The sequence below is a fragment of the Ranitomeya variabilis genome, chromosome 5, assembly GCF_051348905.1.
Source record: "Ranitomeya variabilis isolate aRanVar5 chromosome 5, aRanVar5.hap1, whole genome shotgun sequence".
Lineage (NCBI taxonomy): Eukaryota > Metazoa > Chordata > Amphibia > Anura > Dendrobatidae > Ranitomeya > Ranitomeya variabilis.
The window spans coordinates 126,567,717-126,593,262 of NC_135236.1; the positions used below are offsets into that span (position 1 = coordinate 126,567,717).

General features: G+C 42.7%; 1 protein-coding gene across 1 annotated transcript in view; it reads right to left on the reverse strand.

The window, feature by feature from the left end:
• Positions 1–25,546, reverse strand: part of SMAD3 (SMAD family member 3) — a 135,517-nt gene that overhangs the window by 28,819 nt on the left and 81,152 nt on the right. The window contains exons 2-3 of the mRNA XM_077263257.1: positions 6,567–6,760; positions 1,915–2,049 (exon numbers count right to left, since the gene is read on the reverse strand). Of these exons, the coding sequence (XP_077119372.1) occupies positions 1,915–2,049; positions 6,567–6,760 (329 nt within the window). The remainder of the gene's footprint in view (positions 1–1,914; positions 2,050–6,566; positions 6,761–25,546) is intronic.

Genomic DNA, 25,546 nt, shown 5'->3' on the forward strand with positions numbered 1-25,546 from the left:
TTTGCACACTCTTGGCATTCTCTAGATGAGCTTCAAGAGGTAGTCACCGGGAATGGTCTTCCAACAATCTTGAAGGAGTTCCCAGAGATGCTTAGCACTTGTTGGTCCTTTTGCCTTCACTCTGCGGTCCAGCTCACCCCAAACCATCTCGATTGGGTTCAGGTCTGGTGACTATGGAGGCCAGGTCATCAGGCGTAGCACCCCGTCACTCTCCTTCTTGGTCAAATAGCCCTTACACAGCCTGGAGGTGTGTTTGGGGTCATTGTCCTGTTGAAAAATAAATGATGGTCCAACTAAACGCAAACCGGATGGAATAGCATGCCGCTACAAGATGCTGTGGTAGCCATGCTGGTTCAGTATGCCTTCAATTTTGAATAAATCCCCAACAATGTCACCAGCAAAGCACCCCCACACTATCACACCTCCTCTTCCATGCTTCACGGTGGGAACCAGGCATGTAGAGTCCATCCGTTCACCTTTTCTGCGTCACACAAAGACACGGTGGTTGGAACCAAAGATCTCAAATTTGGACTCATTAGACCAAAGCACAGACTTCCACTGGTCTAATGTCTATTCCTTGTGATCTTTAGCCCAAACAAGTCTCTTCTGCTTGTTGCCTGTCCTTAGCAGTGGTTTCCTAGCAGCTATTTTACCATGAAGGCCTGCTGCACAAAGTCTCCTCTTAACAATTGCTGTAGAGATGTGTCTGCTGCTAGAACTCTGTGTGGCATTGACCTGGTCTCTAATCTGAGCTGCCGTTAACCTGCGATTTTCTGAGGCTAGTGACTTGGATAAACTTATCCTCAGAAGCAGAGGTGACTCTTGGTCTTCCTTTCCTGGGGCGGTCCTTATGTGAGCCAGTTTCTTTGTAGCGCTTGATGGTTTTTGCCACTGCACTTGGGGATACTCAAGCTTTCCCAATTTTTTGGACTGACTGACCTTCATTTCTTTAAGTAATGATGGGCACTCGTTTTTCTTTACTTAGCGGCTTTTTTCTTGCCATAACACAAATTCTAACAGTCTATTCAGTAGGACTATCAGCTGTGTATCCACCAGACTTCTGCACAACACAACTGATGGTCCCAACCCCATTTATAAGGCAAGAAATCCCACTTATTAAACCTGACAGGGTACACCTGTGAAGTGAAAACCATTCCCGGTGACTACCTCTTGAATCTCATCAAGAGAATGCCAAGAGTGTGCAAAGCAGTCATCAAAGTAAAAGGTGGCTACTTTGAAGAACCTAGAATATAAGACATAATTTCAGTTGTTTCACACTTTTTTGTTAAGTATATAATTCCACATGTGTTAATTCATAGTTTTGATGCCTTCAGTGTGAATTTACAATTTTTATAGTCATGAAAATACAGAAAAATCTTTAATGAGAAGGTGTGTTCAAACGTTTGGTCTGTACTGTATATAAAGTAGTTAAACACCTGAGATTGGCAAAACATTCTATGTCGGCAGTGCATATCAGCTGGGCTCCTGCCACTAATCACAATGACACAGGAGCTGTAACGTCTGTAACGTGTGATCAGCATGGCGTATGCAGTGGTCATAGAGCACAAAGTGACATGTGCTTGTGACAGGTATGTACATCATATATGGTTAAGGGGTTAAAAGTATAAACTAATTTACATTTCATAGCTTTCCCCCAGAAAATGATAATTTATAGCACAAGATGAACACGCTAGTGCTGCGATTGCTGAGTAATCAAGTGACCATTTTACCTGCAGTTGTGAACATTTTTGGGGATATTTAAGCCCCCAAAATACCCGCGTTCCTGTGTATGCTCTTACCATTATACAGCTATTATAAGGGGAGGTGGTTACATTTTATAATTCATGTGGGGTAGCACCGTTCCAACAACACCTATACATTTGTATTATTTAGAGAGAAACTATACATCCGTACCTGGAATGTAGCTGCTTATGGGCTCAATGCCTGCCGGGAAGTTGGTGTTCTCTGGGATGGAATGACTGTAGTCATCGAGAGGAGGGAATTCTGTGGGAATATCTGCGTTTCTTGGGACTAGAACAGGAGGCAGAACTGAGACAAAGGAAAAGAATAAAGTTAAAGTGTCTATTTAGATTGTACAACCAGGGACTACATTGGTAAGGTTATGGAATAATTATCACGGAGCCATTATTACTCATTACTAGGTGATGGGATTGCTGACAACCCATTCTGACAAAGATGTACCTTTTAGAATTTACAACAAAATATTTAATCGTCATTTTTGTCCAAACAGAAGACAGAACATCTCACGTATATACAGGTGCTTCTCACTAAATTAGATTATCATCAAAGAGCTAATTTATTTCAATTCCTCAATACAAAAAGTGAAACTCATATTATAGAGAGTCATTACAGAGTGATCTATTTCAAGTGTTGATTTCTGCTAATGTTGATGATATTCTAATTTTAGGAGAATCATCTGTATACTATGTGCCACCGGAGGGGCAGCACAATGCGAGTCAAGTCAATTGCATGTGATGTCTGTCCACGTGGACAGCACATGCCACACAGCCATTAACTACACTGCTGGGTTTTTCCATTGACTTCAACACTTCTGCCATGTTGGTTGACAAATTACCAAATACAGAAGAGCATGTTTTTGTAGACATGTGGACGTTTTTTGCTACGTTACCCAACAAATAATTTGGTAAATAGCACTAATAGAGGTGGCGAGACTCCGTCAGAAACCGCTCCATTCGGAAATTCTCTGCTTAGATTTTCCATTAAAGGGAACCTGACATCTGATACTCGCTGCCCAAACCGTGGCCAGCAAGTATCCGCTACTGACTGGGCGATCTCATCCATGTATGTCTGTCTCTGAAACACTGCAAAGTTTCAGAGAAAAACATACTGTTTAGATCCTCTGTAAGCGCATATAGGCTGAGGCTTGTCAGTCACTGTCAGCGGGGGGGAAGCCGCTGGGGACCCACTCCTACCACTAGTCAATAGCGCGGCTCGGAGACAAACGTAATGGTGTGATCGCTCAGCCAGTTGCTGATACATGCTGCCCACCATCTCTGCAGCATGTATCCCCTGCCGGGTTCCCTTTAACCCATTTTTTTAATACACAAACACAGCATAAGGGACTTTTGGGGGACATTGTACCTTAATATAGGATACCTGGTTGTTCCCCCATACAGACTCCCACACACTTGCAGCTGTATATTTCTAGTGCAGATGCAAACTATACAGCCCTATGTAAAAATGTCACTGCAGAGTTATATGTCTGCAAACTGTTCACACCAGCACCTGGCTTCCATTTATAACGCAGGTAATGGTCCATTTAATTTATTTTTTTCGAAAGAACCAAACTTCCCTAATTTACTTTAATGGGGCCCATCAGGGTATGTTTATTTCTAACAGCAAGAATAGCGCTGTAGATCCCACTATTCAAGCTGCTAAGAATACTGCAATGACCAATGTAACCCCAATAGTGATCAAGGCCCATGTGCAGCATCATACAATACGTGTAGCTTCCCTTAGCAAAAATACAAATGCTTTAAAGGGGTTATCTGTTCTTAAGCTGCAAGTCTGCAGTCACTCTATGACTGTGAATCCTCACATCGCGCACACTGCACGCTGTGAGGATTCCACAATGCTGGCACGGTCAGTCATGTGACTGCAAATATGCAATTTACATACTAACAGGCACCTTCCGACTAGACTGCGTCCGACCTCGCTCAATACACTTGCGCTGATCTTGACCGTGTGTTTGCAAATCAACGCTGGAACCAGAGAATCCTCGTAGCACACAGTAAACACGATGAGATGATTCACAAGTCTGCAGTCACAAAGAGTGACTGCAGACTGAACCTCGAGGCCGGACAACCCCTTTAAAATTGTTACTTATTATCTACAGTCATGGACAAAAATGTTGAGAATGAGACAAATATTAATTTTTCCAAAGTCTACTGCTTCATTTTTTCTAATGGCAATTTGCATATACTCCTGAATGTCAGGGTGATCAGCTTAACAGCAATTACTGTACTTGCAAAGTCAATATTTGCCCAGAAAATGAACTTTAAGGCTACGTTCACACGATCCGTTTTTTGCTGCGGATCCGTAGCGGAATTGCAGCTACGGATCCGCAGCCGTTTTCCATGCAGGGTACAGTACAATGTTACCCTATGGAAAACAAAACCCGCTGTGCCGACGATCCTTTTTTTCGCTGGAAAATCCGCGCGGATTTGCCAACGGAAAAAAGAAGTACCATGTCAATTCTTTCAGCGGATTCCGCTGCGGGTTTCCAACAGCACCAATAGGAAACTGCAGTTGGAAACCCGCAGTGGAATCCGCAGAAGAAAAAGGACACAAATCCGCCGAGAGAAGCACCGCCGTTTTCCACTGCGGATTTCCCCGAAAAAGGACCGGAAAAATCCGCAGTGAAAAACGGATCGTGTGAACGTAGCCTTACCCCCAAAACACATTTCAACATCATTGCAGTCCTGCCTTAAAAGGAGCAGCTAACATCGTTTTAGTGATTGATCCATTAACACAGGTGTGGGTGTTGATGAGGACAGGGCTGGCGATCAATCAGTCATGATTAAGTAAGAATGACATCACTGGACACTTTAAAAGGAGGCTGGTGCTTGGTTGCATTGTTTCTCTTCAGTGAACCATGGTTATCTCTAAAGAAACACGTGCAGCCATCATTGCACTGCACAAAAGTGGCCTAACAGGGAAGAGTATCGCAGCTACAAAGATTGTACCTCAGTCAACAATCTATCGCATCATCAAGAACTTCAAGGAGAGAGCTTCCATTGTTGTCAAAAAGGCTCCAGGGCGCCCAAGAAAGACCAGCAAGCGCCAGGACCGTACCTTAAAACTGTTTCAGCTGCGGGATCGGACTACCAGCAGTGCCGAGCTTGCTCAGGAATGGCAGCAGGCTGGTGTGAGTGCTTTTGCCTGCACTGTGAGGCGGAGACTCTTTGAGCAAGGCCTGGTTTCAAGGAGGGCAGCAAAGAAGCCACTTCCCTCCAGAAAAAACATCAGGCACCGACTGATATTCTGCAAAAGGTACAGGGAGTGGACTGCTGAGGACTGGGGCAAAGTCATTTTCTCTGATGAATCCCCTTTTCGATTGTTTGGGACATCTGGAAAACAGCTTATTCGGAGAAGAAGAGGTGAGCGCTACCACCAGTCTTGTCTCATGCCAACTGTAAAGCATCCTGAAACCATTCATGTGTGGGGTTGCTTCTCAGCCAAGGGAATCGGCTCACTCACAGTCTTGCCTAAAAACACAACCATGAATAAAGAATGGTACCAGAATGTCCTCCAAGAGCAACTTCTCCCAACCGTCCAAGAGCAGTTTGGCGCCCAACAATGCCTTTTCCAGCATGATGGAGCACCTTGCAATAAAGCAAAGGTGATAACTAAATGGCTCATGGAACAAAACATAGAGATTTTGGGTCCATGGCCTGGAAACTCCCCAGATCTTAATCCCATTGAGAACTTGTGGTCAATCATCAAGAGACGGGTGGACAAACAAAACCAACAAATTCTAGCAAAATCCAAGCATTGATTATGCAAGAATGGACTGCTATCAGTCAGGATTTGGTCCAGAAGTTGATTGAGAGCATGCCAGGGAGAATTGCAGAGGTCTTGAAGAAGGGGGGTCAACACTGCAAATATTGACTTGCTGCATTAACTCATTCTAACTGTCAGTATAACCTATTGGTACTCATAATATGATTGCAATTATATTTCTGTATGTGATATAAACATCAGACAAACACTAATAAAAACCAGAGGGCAGCAGATCATGTGAAAATATAATTTTGGTGTCATTCTCAAAACTTTTGGCCATGACTGTATATACCTAAAGTAGGGTGATATAGTTCTATGCAATGATCCACAACTTGGTCAGCCTAAAACAGAAACTTCCAGAGAAACTCATACACGGCTGCCAGCTACTTCTCCCAACTCCCCCATATATAAAACACTCGGAAGGGCAGGCGTTCTCTGTGAGAAAATCACTGCTGGCCTCCAGAGGTAGTGACTTTTCCCCTGGAGAAGAGAAGGATCAGATGTCAGAAATCTGATGTTCTAGACCAGTGTTGACCAAACTCCAGTCCTCCCGGTACCCAACAGGTCATGTTTTCAGGATTTCCTTAGTATTGCACAGGTGATGAAAGTATCAGGGGTTCTCCCACTTGTGCAGCACTATGGAAATCCTGAAAACATGACCTGTTGGGAGCTGTGAGGACTGGAGTTTGGGAAATACTGTTCTAGACTCTCTAGAGCCCTCTCTTCCCTGGCATCACCTTTGGGGGAGAGATGGGGGCAGCCATACAGGTTAGACTTTCGTCTGAACCTGCCGATATCGGTGGATTTGGCTGATCTTAGTCTACTGTATATGGGACCCAAAAGGTGTCAAGGAGCCAACCGTGAAAAGGGAGAAAAGCAAAGTTCTGCTTCCTTATGGGTAAACAGCAGGTAAACCCAAGATATTAAAAGGCTAATTACCATGCCAATTATCTCTGCAATGTAATTAGTTGTGTTACCCTGTATGACTCACTAGTCATGGCATTGCCTGCAGCGTCACATACCTGGAGTCTCCACTCTTTGGTAATGATATGGATTTACACACACTTCATCTTTCTTCATGTTGAAAGCGTATTCACACATTTCCATTGCCCGGAGCTCGTGGTGACTGTGCAGGTCCGGCCACCTCCAGAGGCGGCAGTATATGACGTGAGGCAATCCTTTCCGATGGGACACTTGCAGCCTACCATCCAGAGATCTGCAAAGAGAAGGCATACGCGCTTATCAGCAATGCTCGGCACTACAAGAGTCCAGAAATCTAATAGGATATGATAGTCTCGACACGCTGCCTAGTTCGAAGATGCCAGAATGCTCATCTTCGCCAGGAATGTTCTACAAGTAAATAAATGTACACATATAATGAATTCTATCACCAATAAAGTAGATATATTGGAACTTACTGTGCATTTTAAACTAATTTTAGTCTAACCACATGAATATGGTGTATTTAGAGGGTATGGATCTATGTGAATACTTTTATGCACAAAAATAAGACAAAAGCCACATTACTGTTGCCGCATTCGTCAGTGGTAAGAAAACAAAAATCAGGCAAAAAGCACATTAGATTCGCTACGTGTGGCCCGAACTTCTGTGCATAAACTGACATTTCTAATCTGCAGCATGTGAATTGTAGTTTGGGGATTTTTATTGCAGATTTCCCTCTATGTCATGAATAAGGAGAAATCCAAGGCAAATTTGCAAGAAAATCCACATGTAAATGGTGTGAATTTTGTTTTGGATGAGAGGCAAAATCCGCTGCTGAGTTTGCGGCAGAAATGGATGAACCTTTAATGTGTGTTATACCATTCCTCTTTTCTTCACCAATGTAATATCTCTACATCATACTGAGATTATGGTATATCTATATATACATCATACGGAGATTATGGTATATCTATATATACATCATACTGAGATTATGGTATATCTATCTATACATCATACTGAGATTATGGTATATCTATACATCATACTGAGATTATGGTATATCTATATATACATCATACTGAGATTATGGTATATCTATACACCATACTGAGATTATGGTATATCTATATATACATCATACTGAGATTATGGTATATCTATATATACATCATACTGAGATTATGGTATATCTATCTATACATCATACTGAGATTATGGTATATCTATATATACATCATACTGAGATTATGGTATATCTATCTATACATCATACGGAGATTATGGTATATCTATACACCATACTGAGATTATGGTATATCTATATATACATCATACTGAGATTATGGTATATCTATATATACACATCATACGGAGATTATGGTATATCTATATATACATCATACGGAGATTATGGTATATCTATACATCATACTGAGATTATGGTATATCTATATATACATCATACGGAGATTATGGTATATCTATACATCATACTGAGATTATGGTATATCTATATATACATCATACTGAGATTATGGTATATCTATACATCATACTGAGATTATGGTATATCTATATATACATCATACTGAGATTATGGTATATCTATATATACATCATACTGAGATTATGATATATCTATACATCATACTGAGATTATGGTATATCTATACACCATACTGAGATTATGGTATATCTATACATCATACTGAGATTATGGTATATCTATACACCATACTGAGATTATGGTATATCTATATATACATCATACTGAGATTATGGTATATCTATACACCATACTGAGATTATGGTATATCTATACATCATACTGAGATTATGGTATATCTATACACCATACTGAGATTATGGTATATCTATATATACATCATACTGAGATTATGGTATATCTATACACCATACTGTGATTATGGTATATCTATATATACACATCATACTGAGATTATGGTATATCTATACACCATACTGAGATTATGATCTGTAGAGCGACATGATTTATTATTAGGGTCCTCTGCACAGAAATGAGGAGGCGGTCAGGTACTGCACAGACCACACGGAGGGAGGAATCTATCTATATATACATCAGTGGACTTGGAACACACATACAGGAAATTTGACAGGTCACAGAGCTGAGAAGGGAGGAATGGCCGGATAAGATAAACTATAGATAACGCCAAAGTCATGGCAATACCATCTGTTAGAGCTTAGTGTGTAGCGTTCTAGCACTAATGGTTGACACCAAACCTGTGTAAAATGTGAATACCCCAATATTAGGATTCTTTGCTATGACAACGAACATAACGATTCCTACTTGTAACAGTTCTACTTTGTTTCCTTTTCTCGTGGTCACAGACAGAACGTACACCGGGCTATAGATGCTCCTTCTGCTTTAGAAATTAAGAGACTGCTAAACGGAAATGTGCAGAAAATTCCCAATGACATATCATTCACATAATACAGATATGTAGCATGTCCCCATCACTCCTGGGGCCCGGGACCTGGGACGGATCTATGAAATTGGGACTGTTGACTAGAAATGATTTTTTTTTCAACAATCGCACACAGAATTTTTTTGAGGAACCTTATGGAACAGGTCCACTTCAAATAAAATGCTGGAAAATCTTTTCCTATTCAGGTCTATTGTAAATCTACTTTGCTGGTCATATTTGCTCGCTTCAGATTTTGAAAAACACCCGGTTAAAAAAAAAAAAGAAAAGGTGCATGTGTTTTCTTAGATGTCATTTTATAAGTAGTGCCTGGTGGAATCTGCTCCAAACTAGGCACTGTCCAATCTGAATGATGCAAAAAAAAATCTCCAAATACACTTGAAAAACTTTTGAAAACTGCTCCAGAAACCAAAAACTGCTCCTAAAACTGCACAAAGAGGGAGCATTTTCATTTAAAAAAAAAAAACTTGTCATTTTTGAGAGCCTAAAAAAAAAATCCAAATCAATCCAGTACGTCCATTTCTGTTGCAGAATTTTACCGCAGATTTCAGCCCTTTTAATGTTCCCGGTGACATCGAAGGTGGGTTTTCTTCCAGTATGTGTGGGATAGACATTAGTATTCACTTGCTTAAACCAGTTTTCAGACCTTTCAAAGCTTAAAACTAAACTGTAAAATGGACAATAATTTGCTTTTTTGTCGTTATATAAAGGGAATGTGCAAAAACACAGTATGCAAGAAAAAATGTTAACAGACAGACTAATAATTCACTGACTGATGCTCTGATTCTACTTGCAAACACTTCTGAGAATGTGCTGAGCTCCAGGTCACAATACTCAGATATTTGAGAAAGTTATTTTAAGGGGATGGAGCTCTAGCTGGGACTTGCCCTCTGCCAGAAAACACGTCTAAAGACCACAAGCGACTGCCAGTCTTGGCCTTAGGCCAGTGGAGCGGAGACTTGCCATTTGTACTCCTATTGTTGCCAAGTCAGCCACTTATGAACTGCAAAAGGCTTTGCTGCCACAGTCACAGCCGACGTCTGCCCCATCTGCATGTGAAGAAGTTCTACAGGACACATGTAGCACACGCAGAGGATTATCTCTACGATCATCTCACGGGTGACCTTCTTCTAGCTATTGAAGCCTGTAGGTCGGTCATACACATCTAAGCAACACTCAGACTAAATCACAAATCCCCCAATACAGGAAACCTGGAAAGCTGACATCCCTGGAATTATCATGTATTTTGTTTATAGTATGGCCGTGGAGATTATCGGATCCCCATGCTGATAATTATCATATTCTCTATGTAAGAGTTCTGTGCTAAATTTGCAAGTACATAACCTATAACCAGGCCATACGACGCTATGGGAGAAGTAAAGGCAGGGGGCCATCTTCTGAGTGGTGAGACCTTCCACAACAGCTAACATGGCCAACATTCTCCAATAGAATGAAGAGGAAAAATCCCCCTGCAATTCGGGATGTGATGGAAGACGCCACAAGTTCTATTTATGATGGATTTTTTTATACTTTTAGGAGACCACCTCCACCGAGACCACCGAGTACAGTACAAACCTCAAGAATGCTATGGGCACCATACTACAGACTTTTTCCACCTTTTTCTTTATCTGGTTCTTTACTTCTACACTGTGTGCAGAATTATTAGGCAAGTTGTATTTTAGAGGATTATTTTTATTATTGATCAACAACTATGTTCTCAATCAACCCAAAAGACTCCTAAATATCAAAGCTTAATATTTTTGGAAGTTGGAGTGGGGTTTTTAAGATTTGGCTATCTTAGGAGGATATCTGTTTGTGCAAGTAACTATTGCTGTGCAGAATTATTAGGCAACTTAATAAAAAACAAATATATTCCCATCTCACTTGTTTATTTTCACCAGGTAAACCATTATAACTGCACAAAATTTAGAAATAAACATTTCTGACATGCAAAAACAAAACCCCAAAAAATTAGTGACCAATATAGCCACCTTTCTTTATGATGACACTCAGCAGCCTTCCATCCATAGATTCTGTCTGTTGCTTGATCTGTTTACGACCAACATTGCGTGCAGCAGCCACCACAGCCTCCCAGTCACTGTTCCGAGAGGTGGACTGTTTTCCCTCCCTGTAGATCTCATATTTTATGAGGGACCACAGGTTCTCTATGGTGTTCAGATCAGGTGAACAAGGGGGCCATGTCATTATTTTTTCTTCTTTGAGACCTTTACTGGCCAGCCAAGCTGTGGAGTAGTTGGAGGCATGTGATGGAGCATTGTCCTGCATGAAAAGCATGTTTTTCTTGAACAATACCGACTTCTTCCTGTACCACTGCTTGAAGAAGTTGTCTTCCAGAAACTGGCAGTAGGTCTGGGAGTTGAGCTTCACTCCATCCTCAACCCGAAAAGGTCCCACAAGTTCATCTTTGATGATCCCAGCCCATACTAGTACCCCACCTCCACCTTGCTGGCGTCTGAGTCGGAGTGGAGCTCTCTGCCCTTTACTGATCCAGCCTCTGGCCCATCCATCTGGCCCATCAAGAGTCACTCATTTCATCAGTCCATAAAACCTTTGAAAAGTCAGTCTTAAGATATTTCTTGGCCCAGTCTTGATGTTTTATCTTATGTTTCTTGTTCAGAGGTGGTCGTTTTTCAGCCGTCCTTACCTTGGCCATGTCCCTGAGTATCGCACACCTTGTGCTTTTTGTTACTCCAGTAATGTTGCAGCTCTGAAATATGGCAAAACTGGTGGCAAATGGCATCTTGGCAGCTTCACGCTTGATTTTCCTCAATTCATGGGCAGTTATTTTGCGCCTTTTTTCCCCCAACACGCTTCTTGCGACCCTGTTGGCTATTTGCCATGAAACGCTTGATTGTTCGGTGATCACGCTTCAAAAGTTTGGCAATTTCAACACTGCTGCATCCCTCTGCAAGACATCTCACAATTTTGGACTTTTCAGACCCTGACAAATCTCGATTCTGACCCATTTTGCCAAAGGAAAGGAAGTTGCCTAATAATTAAGCACACCTTATAAAGGGTTTTGATGTCATTAGACAACACCCCTCCTCCTTACAGAGATGCACAGCACCTGATTTACTTAATTGGTAGTTGGCTCTCAAGCCTGAACAGCTTGGAGTAGGACAACATGTATAAAAAGTATCATGTGATCAAAATACAACTTGCATAATAATTCTGAACACAGTGTATTTTCTCTGGTATTTCCCTTCTTGTTCTCTGCTGGTCCTTGATCTGCTTCTGTTACATTCTACTTTGTTGCTTCTGATAATTCATGACTTACAATGTAACATTCCCATCTTACCGAGTTGTATCACATACTGGGCTCACACATATGTTTCTGCCTACTATGCTTACTTCTGTCTTCCTGTGACATATTTTTATAAGCTTTATGGTGGGCTATTACCATTCTTATTTTCCTGGTATACTGAAGAATGTTTAATAACTTGTGGGAAGGGTCTGAGTATCAAAGATTTTTTCAAGTTACCATTTACCTGATGAAGTCAAATTAGTGGTATTTTATAAAAGGGTCTGTCCAGGGTTTATGTTTTGCCCTTTTAAAACCTTTCAAAAGAAGATACTCTCCAAAACAATTATGGTGGCTCAGTGGTTAGTGTTGCTTTGCAGCGCTGGGGTCCTGGGTTCAAATCCCACCAAGGACAACATCTAAGAAGTTTGTATTGTCAGGAGTGCAGGTACAAAGCCCCATCATAAAAGAGTATAGAGAGGGCTGGCTCTGCACAAAGCATACTGGGAAATGTAGTTTAAGGGTCATGTTAAAACTACAGAAAAGCGCCAATCATAAGCAGCTATTGTTTACAACCACCACAGGACGGAACGCCGATACAGACTTCAAAGTACTGGTAACAGCATTAAAGACCGGATGGAATGCTTTTATTAATGTATAAATAAATAAATAAATATATATATATATATATATATATATATATATATATATATATATATATATTTATATTATATTCTCTCCATTTGTCTCAGATAGATTGTCAATAGGAAACCAAGGGCATTTTTCAAAACATATATTTAGATAACCATGGGAATGTTAAAAAAATATTCAAACGAAACATCCATGAGGAACAGTGAAGGCCGTGCCCACGTGTCTGACATACAGCTAAACAAAGCTATAATCAGACTATGGAGTCATACAAGACGAGCCCAGGATGCTGCATGAGCTCACATATATACAAACCGTCCGGATCAGACACTCTCACCCTGGGACACGGAGGGTCTTCCAGGCTGGGAGCTCACTTGGTGGTCCTAAACGAGACAGCAACAGACAAATACTGCAGGACTGGAATCAGAAGCGCCATTCTTATTTACTTCTGGAATAGCTGAGATGATAAACATACTTTATTTCATGAGTGGGAACTAGACTCCACGCTTACAATGTTTCACTAGTGAGGAGATTTAACCATTCTCATACCCTGTGTAGCTAGAGAAAAGGGATTAGTGGGACAGATACAAAACTGTGCACTGTGGATGAAACAATCAGATATTTCTTCTGGGGAAAAAAGCCTTCAAATGTTTATTATTTACTTATAACTCCCTGTGAATGGGGGCAAATAAGTGTTCGGGCAGGACTGTACCTAAAGGCCCCGTCTCACATAGCGAGATCGCTAGCGAGATCGCTGCTGAGTCACAAGTTTTGTGACGCAACAGCGACCTCAGTAGCGATCTCGCTATGTGTGACACGTACCAGCGACCAGGCCCCTGCTGTGATATCGCTGGTCGTGTCGGAATGGCCTGGACCTTTTTTTGGTCGTTGAGGTCCCGCTGACATCGCTGAATCGGTGTGTGTGACACCGATCCAGCGATGTCTTCACTGGTAACCAGGGTAAACATCGGGTTACTAAGCGCAGGGCCGCGCTTAGTAACCCGATGTTTACCCTGGTTACCAGCGTAAATGTAAAAAAAAACAAACAGTACATACTCACCATCTGATGTCCGTCAGGTCCCTTGCCGTCTGCTTCCTGCTCTGACTGAGATCCGGCCGTACAGTGAGAGCACAGCACAGCAGTGACGTCACCGCTGCGCTCTGCTCTCACTGTACGGCGGCACTGTCAGAGCAGGAAGCAGACGGCAAGGGACCTGACGGACATCAGATGGTGAGTATGTACTGTTTGTTTTTTTTGGTAACCAGGGCCCTGCGCTTAGTAACCCGATGTTTACCCTGGTTACCCGGGTGCTGCAGGGGTACTTCGGCATCGTTGAAGACAGTTTCAACTATGCCGAAGTTGTTCCCCTGATCGTTGGTCGCTGGAGAGAGCTGTCTGTGTGACAGCTCCCCAGCGACCACACAACGACTTACCAACGATCACGGCCAGGTCGTATCGCTGGTCGTGATCGTTGGTAAATCGCTATGTGAGACGGGGCCTTAAGGCTATGCCCTGACCAGTGTAATTCAGGCCATGTGCTGTTACGTGCACATAATGGACTGACCAGAGGGAGTCTAGTGCACACAAGCAATTGCTATATGCACTAGTTTCATGCTAGCCTCATCTGTTCTGTGCAGCAAGACAATTGCCACACCAAACACATCTCTTATGCAGAGAGACCTGCTACATTCATCCAAACAATCTTTAAAGGGGTTTTCCATCTTCACATTTTCTCACTCCATAGCTTTCCCTGTGTAATAATAATATCAGCCGTCCTCATCTTGACAGCTCTCATCCACTGCTCCTGATGATTGCTCAAAGGTTGCAGTGGTGATGCCGCAACTACAGTAAACTTGATCGACGCAACCAATCACTGGGCTCAGCAGCTTGTGCTGTTTACATCAGAGGTCAGAGTCGCTGAGCCCAGTGATTGGCTGCAGTGGTCAAGGCCGTTGCATTAGTGAGGTCATCGCTGAAGCCTGTAAACAGTCACCGGGAGCAGTGGTGGGGAGTAGGGTTGAGCGACCTTTAGTTTCTCTCTCTCTCTCTCTCTCTCTCTCTCCGTCCCAGCACAGAAAATTTCGTATTGCACATTCCAAATCCCTACTGCACACAAGCGATAACATGATGATAGGCGTTCACTCCCCTAAGACCTATGTCATCACTCTGCCCACGCTCATTCATTGGCTGAAAAAATGGCGCTAAACGTGTCATACGAAACGCGACTTTGCCGCCAAGATCGCGTACCGCATGGCCGACCCCGCACAGGGATCGGGTTGGGTTTCATGAGACGCCGACTTTGCCAAAAGTCGGCGACTTATGAAAATGCACGACCCGTTTCGCTCAACCCTAGTGGGGAGCCATCCCTGGAGCTGGGGAGGATAAGGACAGCTGATATTATTAGCTCAAAATAGGGTAGGCTGATGGGGTCAAAACAAATTGAAGAGGGAAAACACCTTTAAGTGATTCAAATAACACCGACAATACTCCACCACAGCCCCTTCAGGCTGTAAACTAGGAAAAACACTGAGTACAGGTTTTTACTGAGTTTTCACTTAAATCCATTGATTAAAGAGGTACGAAACACAAAGCCAAGCTCAGCAGCTAGTGATATGGATCTCGGATTTACTTTGTGGCACAGACTGAGACAAGTCCAGGATTATCTGATGGACTGCTCACATTCTCCTCTCCTCTCCATGAGCCGCCATTTTTTGGACAGAAGTTCTGGTCAATGTATGAAGAAAGCTGAAGCAACAGGAGAACGTGACCAACTCTTAAGCAGGCCAAGATGCGCCACAGTTACTTAGGCCTCTTTCACACTTCAGTTTTTTGGCGTCAGTCTAAAACCGCCAGTTTCCTCAAATAACGGATCCGTCATTTTTTTTTGGCGGATCCGTTATTTTCCCATAGACTTGCATTGGCGACGGATTGTGACGGATGGTCGTCAGTTCCATCCGTCATGAGACGGATCCGTCGAAATTTGGCGGACGTTGTCTAGACATAGACGGACATTGAAACGTTTTTTTGTCAACGCCGAAATGACGGTTCGCAGCGGATCCGTCGCGTCCGTCATTCCATAGAATGGCCGCGTATGGGCGACGGATCCGTCGCGACCGTCATTTCGGCGGATCCGTCGCCCCAATCCGTTTTTTCAATTGCGCATGCTCCAAAAAGTAGATACTTTTCCCAGACAACCCCCAAGTAACGGATCCGTGAAAAAAACTGATCCGTTGGAACAGTTTTCTCAACAATTGTGACGGATCCGTCACTATGTCGGAAGTGACTGACGCCAAACAACTGAAGTGTGAAAGAAGCCTAAGAGACACACTTCTCTTAACAAATTTGGCACGTTTCACTTGAATGTTTAGTCTAAGAAACACTATTTTTAAAGGAAATCTATCATCAGAAAATGACTTATTGTTGGTTTGTTTTTTTGCCATATTACAATCTATATTAAAAAATAAAAATTGGTAATTTGCAATTTTCACACCCGGTCACTTGGTTTTTTTTAGACTCACACTTCCTGCTCTTTCTGGAAGAATTTTCAGCAGACTCCGTACCATCACATGCAGAATTACAATAACACCTCTATAAACAGCTGATAACACAGAATCCACCAATAACAATATATGATGTCAAAGATGACCCTGCGCCCCCTCCCTCCACAATGACTTTTGCACACGCTCATTAGATGCATCAATACAAAAGGATGTTAGAGTCTGTTCATTGCGGCTAATGTACATGTTGTTTCCTGAAACAACAAGAAGGATGAGTCTAAAAAAGCTCTAGTGGCCAGTGTGAGCATTAAAAGAAAAAATAATATTGATAATCTCGCAAAGGGTTTGTCTGGTCTAAAATGATAAGTCTGCAGTCACTCTGTGTGACTGCAGACTTCTGAATCTCCCCAGTGCACGTACTGTGCACTGCGAGGATTCACCGGTTTTTGGAGCTGAGAACGACGGTAATATATGAATTGTGCATACTCCCGGCCAGAGCCCGTCTAGTGGATGCGGCCTTGTTCCATACACTTGTATGGAGCGAGGCTGCGCACACTGGACGGCCGCGTCATTAGACGGGGTGCAGCCTCACCTAATACAAATGTATGGAGCGAGGCCGCGACCACTAGACGGGTTCTGTCCGCGAGTCTTTGTGCTGGGGGGATTCATAAGCCTGCAATCACACAAAGTGACTGCTGACTTATTAGACCGGACAACCTCTTAAAATAAAGATTGCGAAATGAATTTAAAAAAAAACTGCAAACAATTATTTTTTTTAAATACATGAAACAAAAACTGTTTTAAACAATTAGGCCATTTTCTGATAATAGCTTCCCTTTAATGAATCTCTTCTGACTAGCCCATCACCTGCAGTCAGTCTCTGAACTGAGCACTTAGGGCTCATTCAGACATTAGTATTTTCCATGTACGAGAAATCCAGACCGACTATTCTGATCAGACTTTGATCACAGGCGTGGTTTGAGTGTCATCAGTTTTTCTGGTATGTGGAGAAAACAAAAAGGTTCTCCACCTTCTCCATTGTGTCAGTCCATGAAAATCAGACTGCACTCTGATGTCATCCGACTGCGGTCCAATTCTTTCTTGGACTCAGACTTGCATTGACGATTTTGATCAAAATTGGTCTCCTATATTTTCCATGGATCGCTTGGTCAAAGGAAAAAAAAAATGGACATGTACACAGCCCCATGAAAAAAAAAATCAAAAGCATGAGTGCTAACCATGAAAACCAGGTTTTTCCTATGAGAAAATTGGACGTGTGAACAAGCCCTTAGGGACTGAATTTAAGAGAAGAACATGTATTTAGTTAATTTAGTTAAAACTTTTTTTTTTTTTTTATAATTGTGCAAATTTGCAATTGTTCTAAAAAAACAACCTCCAAAATTATCTAAAATAAAGTATTTAAAAGTGATCCGTTAATCAGATTTTAGGGCCAGTGACAGCAGTCATTTTGTGTGAGAGACCCCGATAGAGCGCACTGCCCCTCGCTGCAGTGTAATCCTCCTCCTACTGGTCCCAGTCACTTCCTCTTCATCCCCCACTGCAGTGCGAGGAACGGTCGCTGACTCATTTCCTCCACAGAGAGCAGCTTACCTCACTTTCTGTGAATGAGCCCAATAACAATCACAATACCCCAGATCTGTGTACACAGTATACAGAAGAGTTTATATAGTGGCAGTGTCACTGGCGGGATCAGCTGACTCATCCACAACTTTCACAGGCAGGACATTGTACCATGGCAGGGTTTGGCGCAGTATAATGCAGCAATATTTGGGAAAACCTTGCATGATTGGAACTAATGTCATGAGGTCTTGTCGTCTAGAACAGTTAAACTCATTTTGTTCACGTGATCAACTGCAAGCAGTGACAATAAGGTCTAGCTGACCGTCAATCAACGTCTCATTCAACGATAAAGATGGCGAGGACTCATAGTATAGGACGGAACTGAAAATCTGTCATTGGAGAAGGAGTAGTCTACTTACCGCCATTACGGCAGGCTATGCCATAAATGGTGGATGCACTCGGGTCCTAAGTCGGGGATCTGCATCTATCTTGAGAAAGACGACCTATTGCAATCAGCAGAGAGGAGGATTTACATGGATGGTTCTTTCAGGGGCTCCACTAGAGTGAAAATATAAGAACTCCGCTAGAGAAGTTACTGGAGAAAGCTACGGAGGTGCGGACCCCTCCATTCACAGCAGCTCAAGACGAGGTCTCACTATTGTGATAAGTGTGGGCCCCAAAGATGAGACACGCATCGATCAAACATTTACAGCAAATGACTGTTCAAACCAAGCACATGCACTCAGTGCACCCTTGGTGTGGCCAAACATTTTAGTACACCTTCTTCACTTTCATCTATCTACGAATTCCTCTGGTTTTTCTAAAGCCAGATCTGTGACTAAATGCCAAGGAAGACAGAGATTGATGAACGACAAGTTACCGGGAAGGTGCACGTAACCGCTTGGCCACACCAAGGGTGCACCGAGCACCCGTCATTGGTTTGAACAGTAGCAATCATTTTGTACTGACAGACTGCCCATAAGAGCAGGCAGACACAGTCAATAAGATATGGTGTTAAAGCAGTTTGGAGAATAGCTGCAAGGGGGAAAAAAGCAGGAACGTAAGGTATGTGTATTCTTGCTGTAAAATGTGAGCGCTTACCTTCAAGAAAGATAGTGAAGTCAGAAAGATGTTACCTGCTGTCTTCACGCTTTATCCTCAGAGTCATGCTTCACTAACGGATAACTTAGAAGGGATGGATTGTGGAAGAAGATCAAGGTTATGGGAAATCATGTCATCACTGCTGACAGTCTAAATGTTTACAGTATTATGTCTGCTGGGTACAGGACGGGAGGGCGGCGAGATTGTGCTGTACAGCTCTGATAGAGGATGTTAATAGTTCAGTCATTTGATGGGAAGATTTCCCAATGACACTTCTGCTTCGGAGGGAGAAAGCTTTGTTTTGCTCACCACTTGTTATACTATGGCCACCTCATATCCTCAATATCTAACCTAAATAAAAGTGCAAGCCATTTTTCAAGTAAAAGGTGCAATCACTCCAGATGGTAACATATTTAGTATTACTGCTATCTAGAGGCTGACAAACTAGAGACTAGATACTGCTCACATTTGCTATAACTGCGTAAGTCCAGGCTCCAGGAGGACACATTTCATCTGGCACATTTTGGTACAACTGGCGCAAAGAAAACAGTCTTTCATGACTTCTACCATACGTATTATGTGTTTTAGACACTTTAGAAGTCTTGTTTGACAATGGGGATGTGGTTTGGCTGAAAAGGACTGTGGCCTAACATCTGACACCGTGACTAGAAATGTCCGCTGAATAATAGGTGGTGTAAACGCAAGACTAGTCTATAGGTGCCCCAAATTTATCAAACATCATATATCAATGGAATCAAACTGTGCAGTCTCTGCACTAGGTCCAGGTTCAGATGAGATTATGAAATACTGTCAGTTTTCATCCTGGAAAAAATGGATGATTTTCATTTTGCCATCCATGTGTCATCCATATGCCTTTTTTTACATCTGTTTTTATACATTAACATTTGAAGAAGTTTACAAGATCAAACTATCTGTGCGGGATCCGTTTTTTCCTCTCCTATAGACGTAAATAGGCATTCCCCAAAAAATGGAAGATACTATAATCGGTCATCTGATCAGCCCTATTCAATAACATTGGTCCATGTGCTTCCCAAATTTACCTGGGCAGGGAGGCGAAGAACACAGGCGTGTCAATGTTGGAGCTGCCGTGGACTGAGCAGTTGAGTATTACTTTGTTTTTTATTTCACAATGTTTTTATTCATTGAGTGCAAACACAACTTGATATATTATACTTTTGTGGTGTACACCAGCGTACTGCAATCAACGAGTATGTTCACATGGCATTTTACCCCACACTCAGTGGTTCCGTTCCATCGAGGCTCATGTCTGAACATCTCCAAAACTGGATTCGATCGTATGTGCTGACGGTACGGTGCCATTTTACAGTAATGATGGCGGGGTCACAATGTGCTCTCTCGTGCACCATTTACGGTCATATATGCCTATGGGAGGCAGGCACCAAGACATAGTAAACTATGGCTTGCCACCAGCCTCAACCAGGCGTATACGTCTGAAAATGATGTACGACAGAGCACATTGTGACCCAGTCTGCATCATTACTGTCAATGGCCCCATCTGCACATATGCCAGTTTTGCAAGGGTTCAGACTTAAGCCCAGATGGAGCCACTGAACGTGGAGCCACTGAACCATGATGTGAACCCTGCCAAGACTGATGGATGAAGGAAAGACGAAGGCCGGCTACCATCCACCTTGGTCTTGCTGATATTCTGCATGTGAATTCGGCAGAGCTTTGTGAACACAGATTATATAATACCAGACCACAGGCCCAATATCAGCCATGAAGTTTTGGACCAAATCCGAAGCCAAGCTGATCCCAGTGAGCAAACCCAAGGGATGACAGAAAAGGAGAAAGGAAGAGACAGTGAATAACCCTACGCAAACACAGAACGTGCGGACTGCAGTGAAAGTCTACACAGCCTGCACACAGACATGAATGGGCCCTCACAGGATTTCACAAGCTGGTGACTAAGTGCAACCTCAAACAAAGGCTTTGCACAGCCCACGCGTGAGTGAAAAAGCAATGGATGTTCGTCCTGTGTAGGTGAGGAGGTTATGGAGAGGTCCCCTGAGTAAGAATTAGGTTCTCAACACCCACACAAGCCTCAGTAAGAGCCGCAGAAAACAACCTCATTCTCCAAACACAGGAAATGAGCAATCACACCTCCCTGCATGAGAGATAGGCCCTGGGCAGGCGTCTGCTCCCTCAGACAGGCTTCTCTGAGGGAATCCCAGAGCTGGCCTCCACTGGTGGGTTCATGGTGAGGCACGCGTGCTACATCTACATGTGGTGCTCCGGGTACTTTCCCTCTCAATACCATGCACTCGTGGCCCTTTGGTGGGGGATTTCCTGACCAATACCCCTTACAATATGTCAGTGAGACTAGTCATAAAAGTAGCTGAGGCGCCCACAAGTATGACATTTTTGGGGGGATAGCCATATACATACAGCCAATTCCTATTACTGTGAAACCGTAATAGGAGGCCACTGTATCTCGTTCAATAGGAATAATGGTCACACACAAAGTCCAGAAATGAGTCTAGTATGTGTTTTATGGTAATTTACAATATTAAATATTCAATACAGATATCCTTATCATATGTTTGATTTGGTACTGAAGCTAATCTGTACAGCTGGAGTGGGCTCTGAACAGAATCAGTCTCCTTCCCCCTCTGGCAGCAGACAATGTATTCCCTTCTTATTTTACCTGCATGAAGGTAATGTGGGATCCACAGTCACTATTGTCACTGGTGTTTTATGGTACATAGACCTGGTACAATGTGTTGGGATGTTCTAAATGCACCACAATAGTATAAGGAGTGATAGCAGCCTTGCAGCGCTGGAGTCCTGGGTTCAAGCCCCACTAAGGACAACATCTGCAAAGAGTTTGTATGTTCTCTCCGTGCTTGCGTGGGTTTTCTCCGGGTTCTCCGGTTTCCTCCCACATTCCAAAGACATACTGATAGGGAATTTAGATTGTGAGCCCCAACGGGGACAGCGACGATAATGTGTGCAAACTGTAAAGCGCTGCGGAATATGTTAGCGCTATATAAAAAGATTATTATTATTACTATTATAGATTACTGATGATTTATTAGCAAAATATGTTAAGAACATTTCAGTTTTTTAATAAGAAAGAGTTCTAGTCCTCTTCCTCTCTGAAGAGACAATTTGCAAGTTTCTTAATATATATGACAAATATATAAGTGCCAGTCTGTAGAATAAACTAGGCTCCTACCTGACTACACATCCGAAACTGGGCTTTACGAAACTATGCAGCGAGATCCTTGGCACCTGTTTGGATCCATATACATCCTGTCTAACAACGAGGCTTCTAATGATGTAACTGATCGCAGTATGGATGTTGTATTACCGTACACTATGTGGACAAAGTATTGGGATACACGTCTTAATCAGTTCAGGTTATTTATTCAGTCCCATTGCCACAGTCTCAAGTGTATAAATACTGTCCCTCGCCATCCGTCTGGCTGGTTCTGAAGAGCTCATGCCAGCGTTCTCCTGTAATAGGGTGCCAGTGCCACTGTTGGAACAAGTCACCTCATGACATTTCTTCCCTCTGAGATATTTCACATTCAACATAGCGAGGAATCACAATTCTGGCAGTCTGATGGACATGATAATGCTTCAGCATGACAAAACATTTTGGATGATTTTTTGCATGAAGCTTTGTGGGCAGAGTTTGTGAAAGGCCCATTTCTGCTCCAGGTTAACCCATTAAGGCATGGTTGATGGAGTTTGGTGCGGAAGAACTTGAGCCCCATAAAACACTTTTGAGATGAACGCGAACAGAGGTTATGGTCGAAGCTCCATTCTTCTACAGAAGAGCATTTGTGTCTGACCTCACGCCTTCTGGATGAATGGGCAAAGATTCCCACAGACAATCCAAAATTTTGTGGAAAACCTTCCCAACAAATTGGAGACTGTTATAGCTGTAAAGGTGGAACTAACTCCATATTAATGCCAATGGATTTAGAAGGGAATGTCATAAAAGGCCCTGTAGGTATTATGTGCAGATGTCCCAATACTTTCTGAATACACAATATAAGGAATAGTGATGAGTGAATATGCTCTGGTAACGTCATATCCCAGCGTGTGTTATCCAAACATCTAGAAGCCCTTCGATAATATCTTTGAGTCTCTGAGGCTACAGATTTGCTGCTGCTAGACAGCCTGAACACGTGGGGATTGCATAACAAATAGCCAATCCCCACATGTGTTCAGGCTGTCTAACAGCCACAAATCATGTAGCCTCAGAGACTCAAATATATTATCCAAGCGCTTCTAGATGTTTGGATAACACCCGAGCATGCTCGGATAAGACGTTACCAGAGAACATTCGCTCATCACTATTCCTTATATTGTGTATATGTTGAGGAGAGCCATAAGATCAAATACTTAATTAACCTCAACACATAAGGTAATTGGGAGAAGCAACCTATAACATGTATTGTTTAACCTTACATAAGTTTTCCTCAGACAACAATGAAGACACTGAAGATGGCCGCCATTTCCTGTTTTAGCATGCCGCATGGTCTGGTATCCAAGATGACGCCCATCCTGATGACCTCATGGATCCACCCACAGCGACGCCCATCCTGATGACCTCACGGACCAACCCACCTTGATGACCTCATGGATCCGCCCATGGACTTGCTCATGCCCAACCCACTAACCAATGGAATACATCCGATCACTCCCATTTTAGAGCTAACCGAGCCCCCTTACAGGAGATATATAACATTGTGTTTTCACTAATAAATTCCCTTCTTGGAGCTGAACCACACATTGATCAAGGAGAGTTACAGCTGACTGTGTCTGGTGTATTTCTTTAGTGCACATGATCAATATCCATTAGGCCAGGAGTAGGCAACTAGAGAATTGAACATTTATATTAATTGTTCAACCCTAATATTTGGCGCCCAACGTGGGGCCAGCAGAGGAAGAGCCCTGAACCCTGAAAACCGGCGAGTGGAACGGCTGGATGCACTGAGTACCCCGAACCTGGAGACTGATCAACTCCTTAACAGAACACGGTAAGTCTGCTGATTTTTTATAATCTGTAGTCTTTACCTGTGTCCTTCAGGGTATCCTGTGCAGATTGCCTGACCGTGTCCGGTTTTCTTGGTATCTGTAAGACGGCAGAAAGGGTATCTCCGCTGCTGGTCATTTAATTGCAAGAACCGTCACGTTTTAGTTGCCTACTGCCTGTTACATGTTGTGGAGAGGGGAGATGACTAGAAGTTAAAGAGAAGCAATGTTTGTTTGTTTTTTTTTCTCACTTACAGAGGGATAGGCAAGTGATAAACAGGAAAAACAGGTTTTTACAGAATGAGATGACTGGTAGTTGGGAAAAGCATTGTGTTTGGAACGGGATAAGCAGGGTTTTTTTATAGAGAAGGAAAGCAAGCAAGTGTAGAAAAATAATTTTTGTCTGTGGTATACGGTTGTCGCCTGTGATAAGATTTTCAGTTCTGTACAAGAGAGACTAGGACCTGGAGTGAATTGACTCGGCCTAGGGGGGCCCGGTAAATCTTGGAGCGAATTGGCTCAGTTCGGGCATAATAAATTGTGTAGCGGCTCATTGAAACTTGGAGCGAATTGGCTCAGTTTGGGCCAATTAAATTTATAGTTTTTCTTTTTTTTTGCCCCGTGACATCGAGTGAGTTGACTCTGCACGGGGACCGGTAAGTTAGGGAGCAATTTGACAAAGTAGGGAATAATTGGTTTGTAAAGTACGGAGCACGGAAGTCAGACAGGGACCACGTGACAAGAAGCAATAGGAACTGGGTACTGCAGACTCAGTTCCCTTTAGAATCTCAGGTTTGAGTCATCTCCCCCGTCTTATTGTTTGTTTGGTGTTTGTTATCTTGATAGATAGATATATATACTGTGTATCTATAGAAAGATGGAGAAAGTAATGCAGTTCTGCCGTATGGGCACTAAGCCAAATTCAGATGGCAAGTTAGACTCATGCACATTAGTGGAAATTGTGTGGAATGCCAGAAGGGGGGATGGTTACAGCCCCTGGAGTGGAAGCTTGTCTTGAAAGAAAGAAAAGGTATCCTAGAAGATAATGGATTGTTGTCTATTGCTAGGGCAGGAGAAAGAGTCTCTGAAAGTCTGTATAAAAAAAAAAAAAAAAAAGGAAAAATTGGAAATTGGGTAGAAGAGAAAAGGAATAGAAAGAATAGAGTTTTGAGTTGTGTATTACAAAACCATTTTGTTAATGGCGAATGTGTTAAATGTGATAGCAGCCAAAATGGTGGCCCAGAGCCATGTGGTAAATGTAATGGTGGCCATTTTGTTAATGGCCAATGTGTTAAATGTAATAGCAGCCAAAATGGTGGCCCAGAGCCATGTGGTAAATGTAATGGTGGCCATTTTGTTAATGGCCAATGTGTTAAATGTAAGAGCAGCCAAAATGGTGGCCCAGAGCCATGTGGTAAATGTAATGGTGGCCATTTTGTTAATGGCCAATGTGTTAAATGTAATAGCAGCC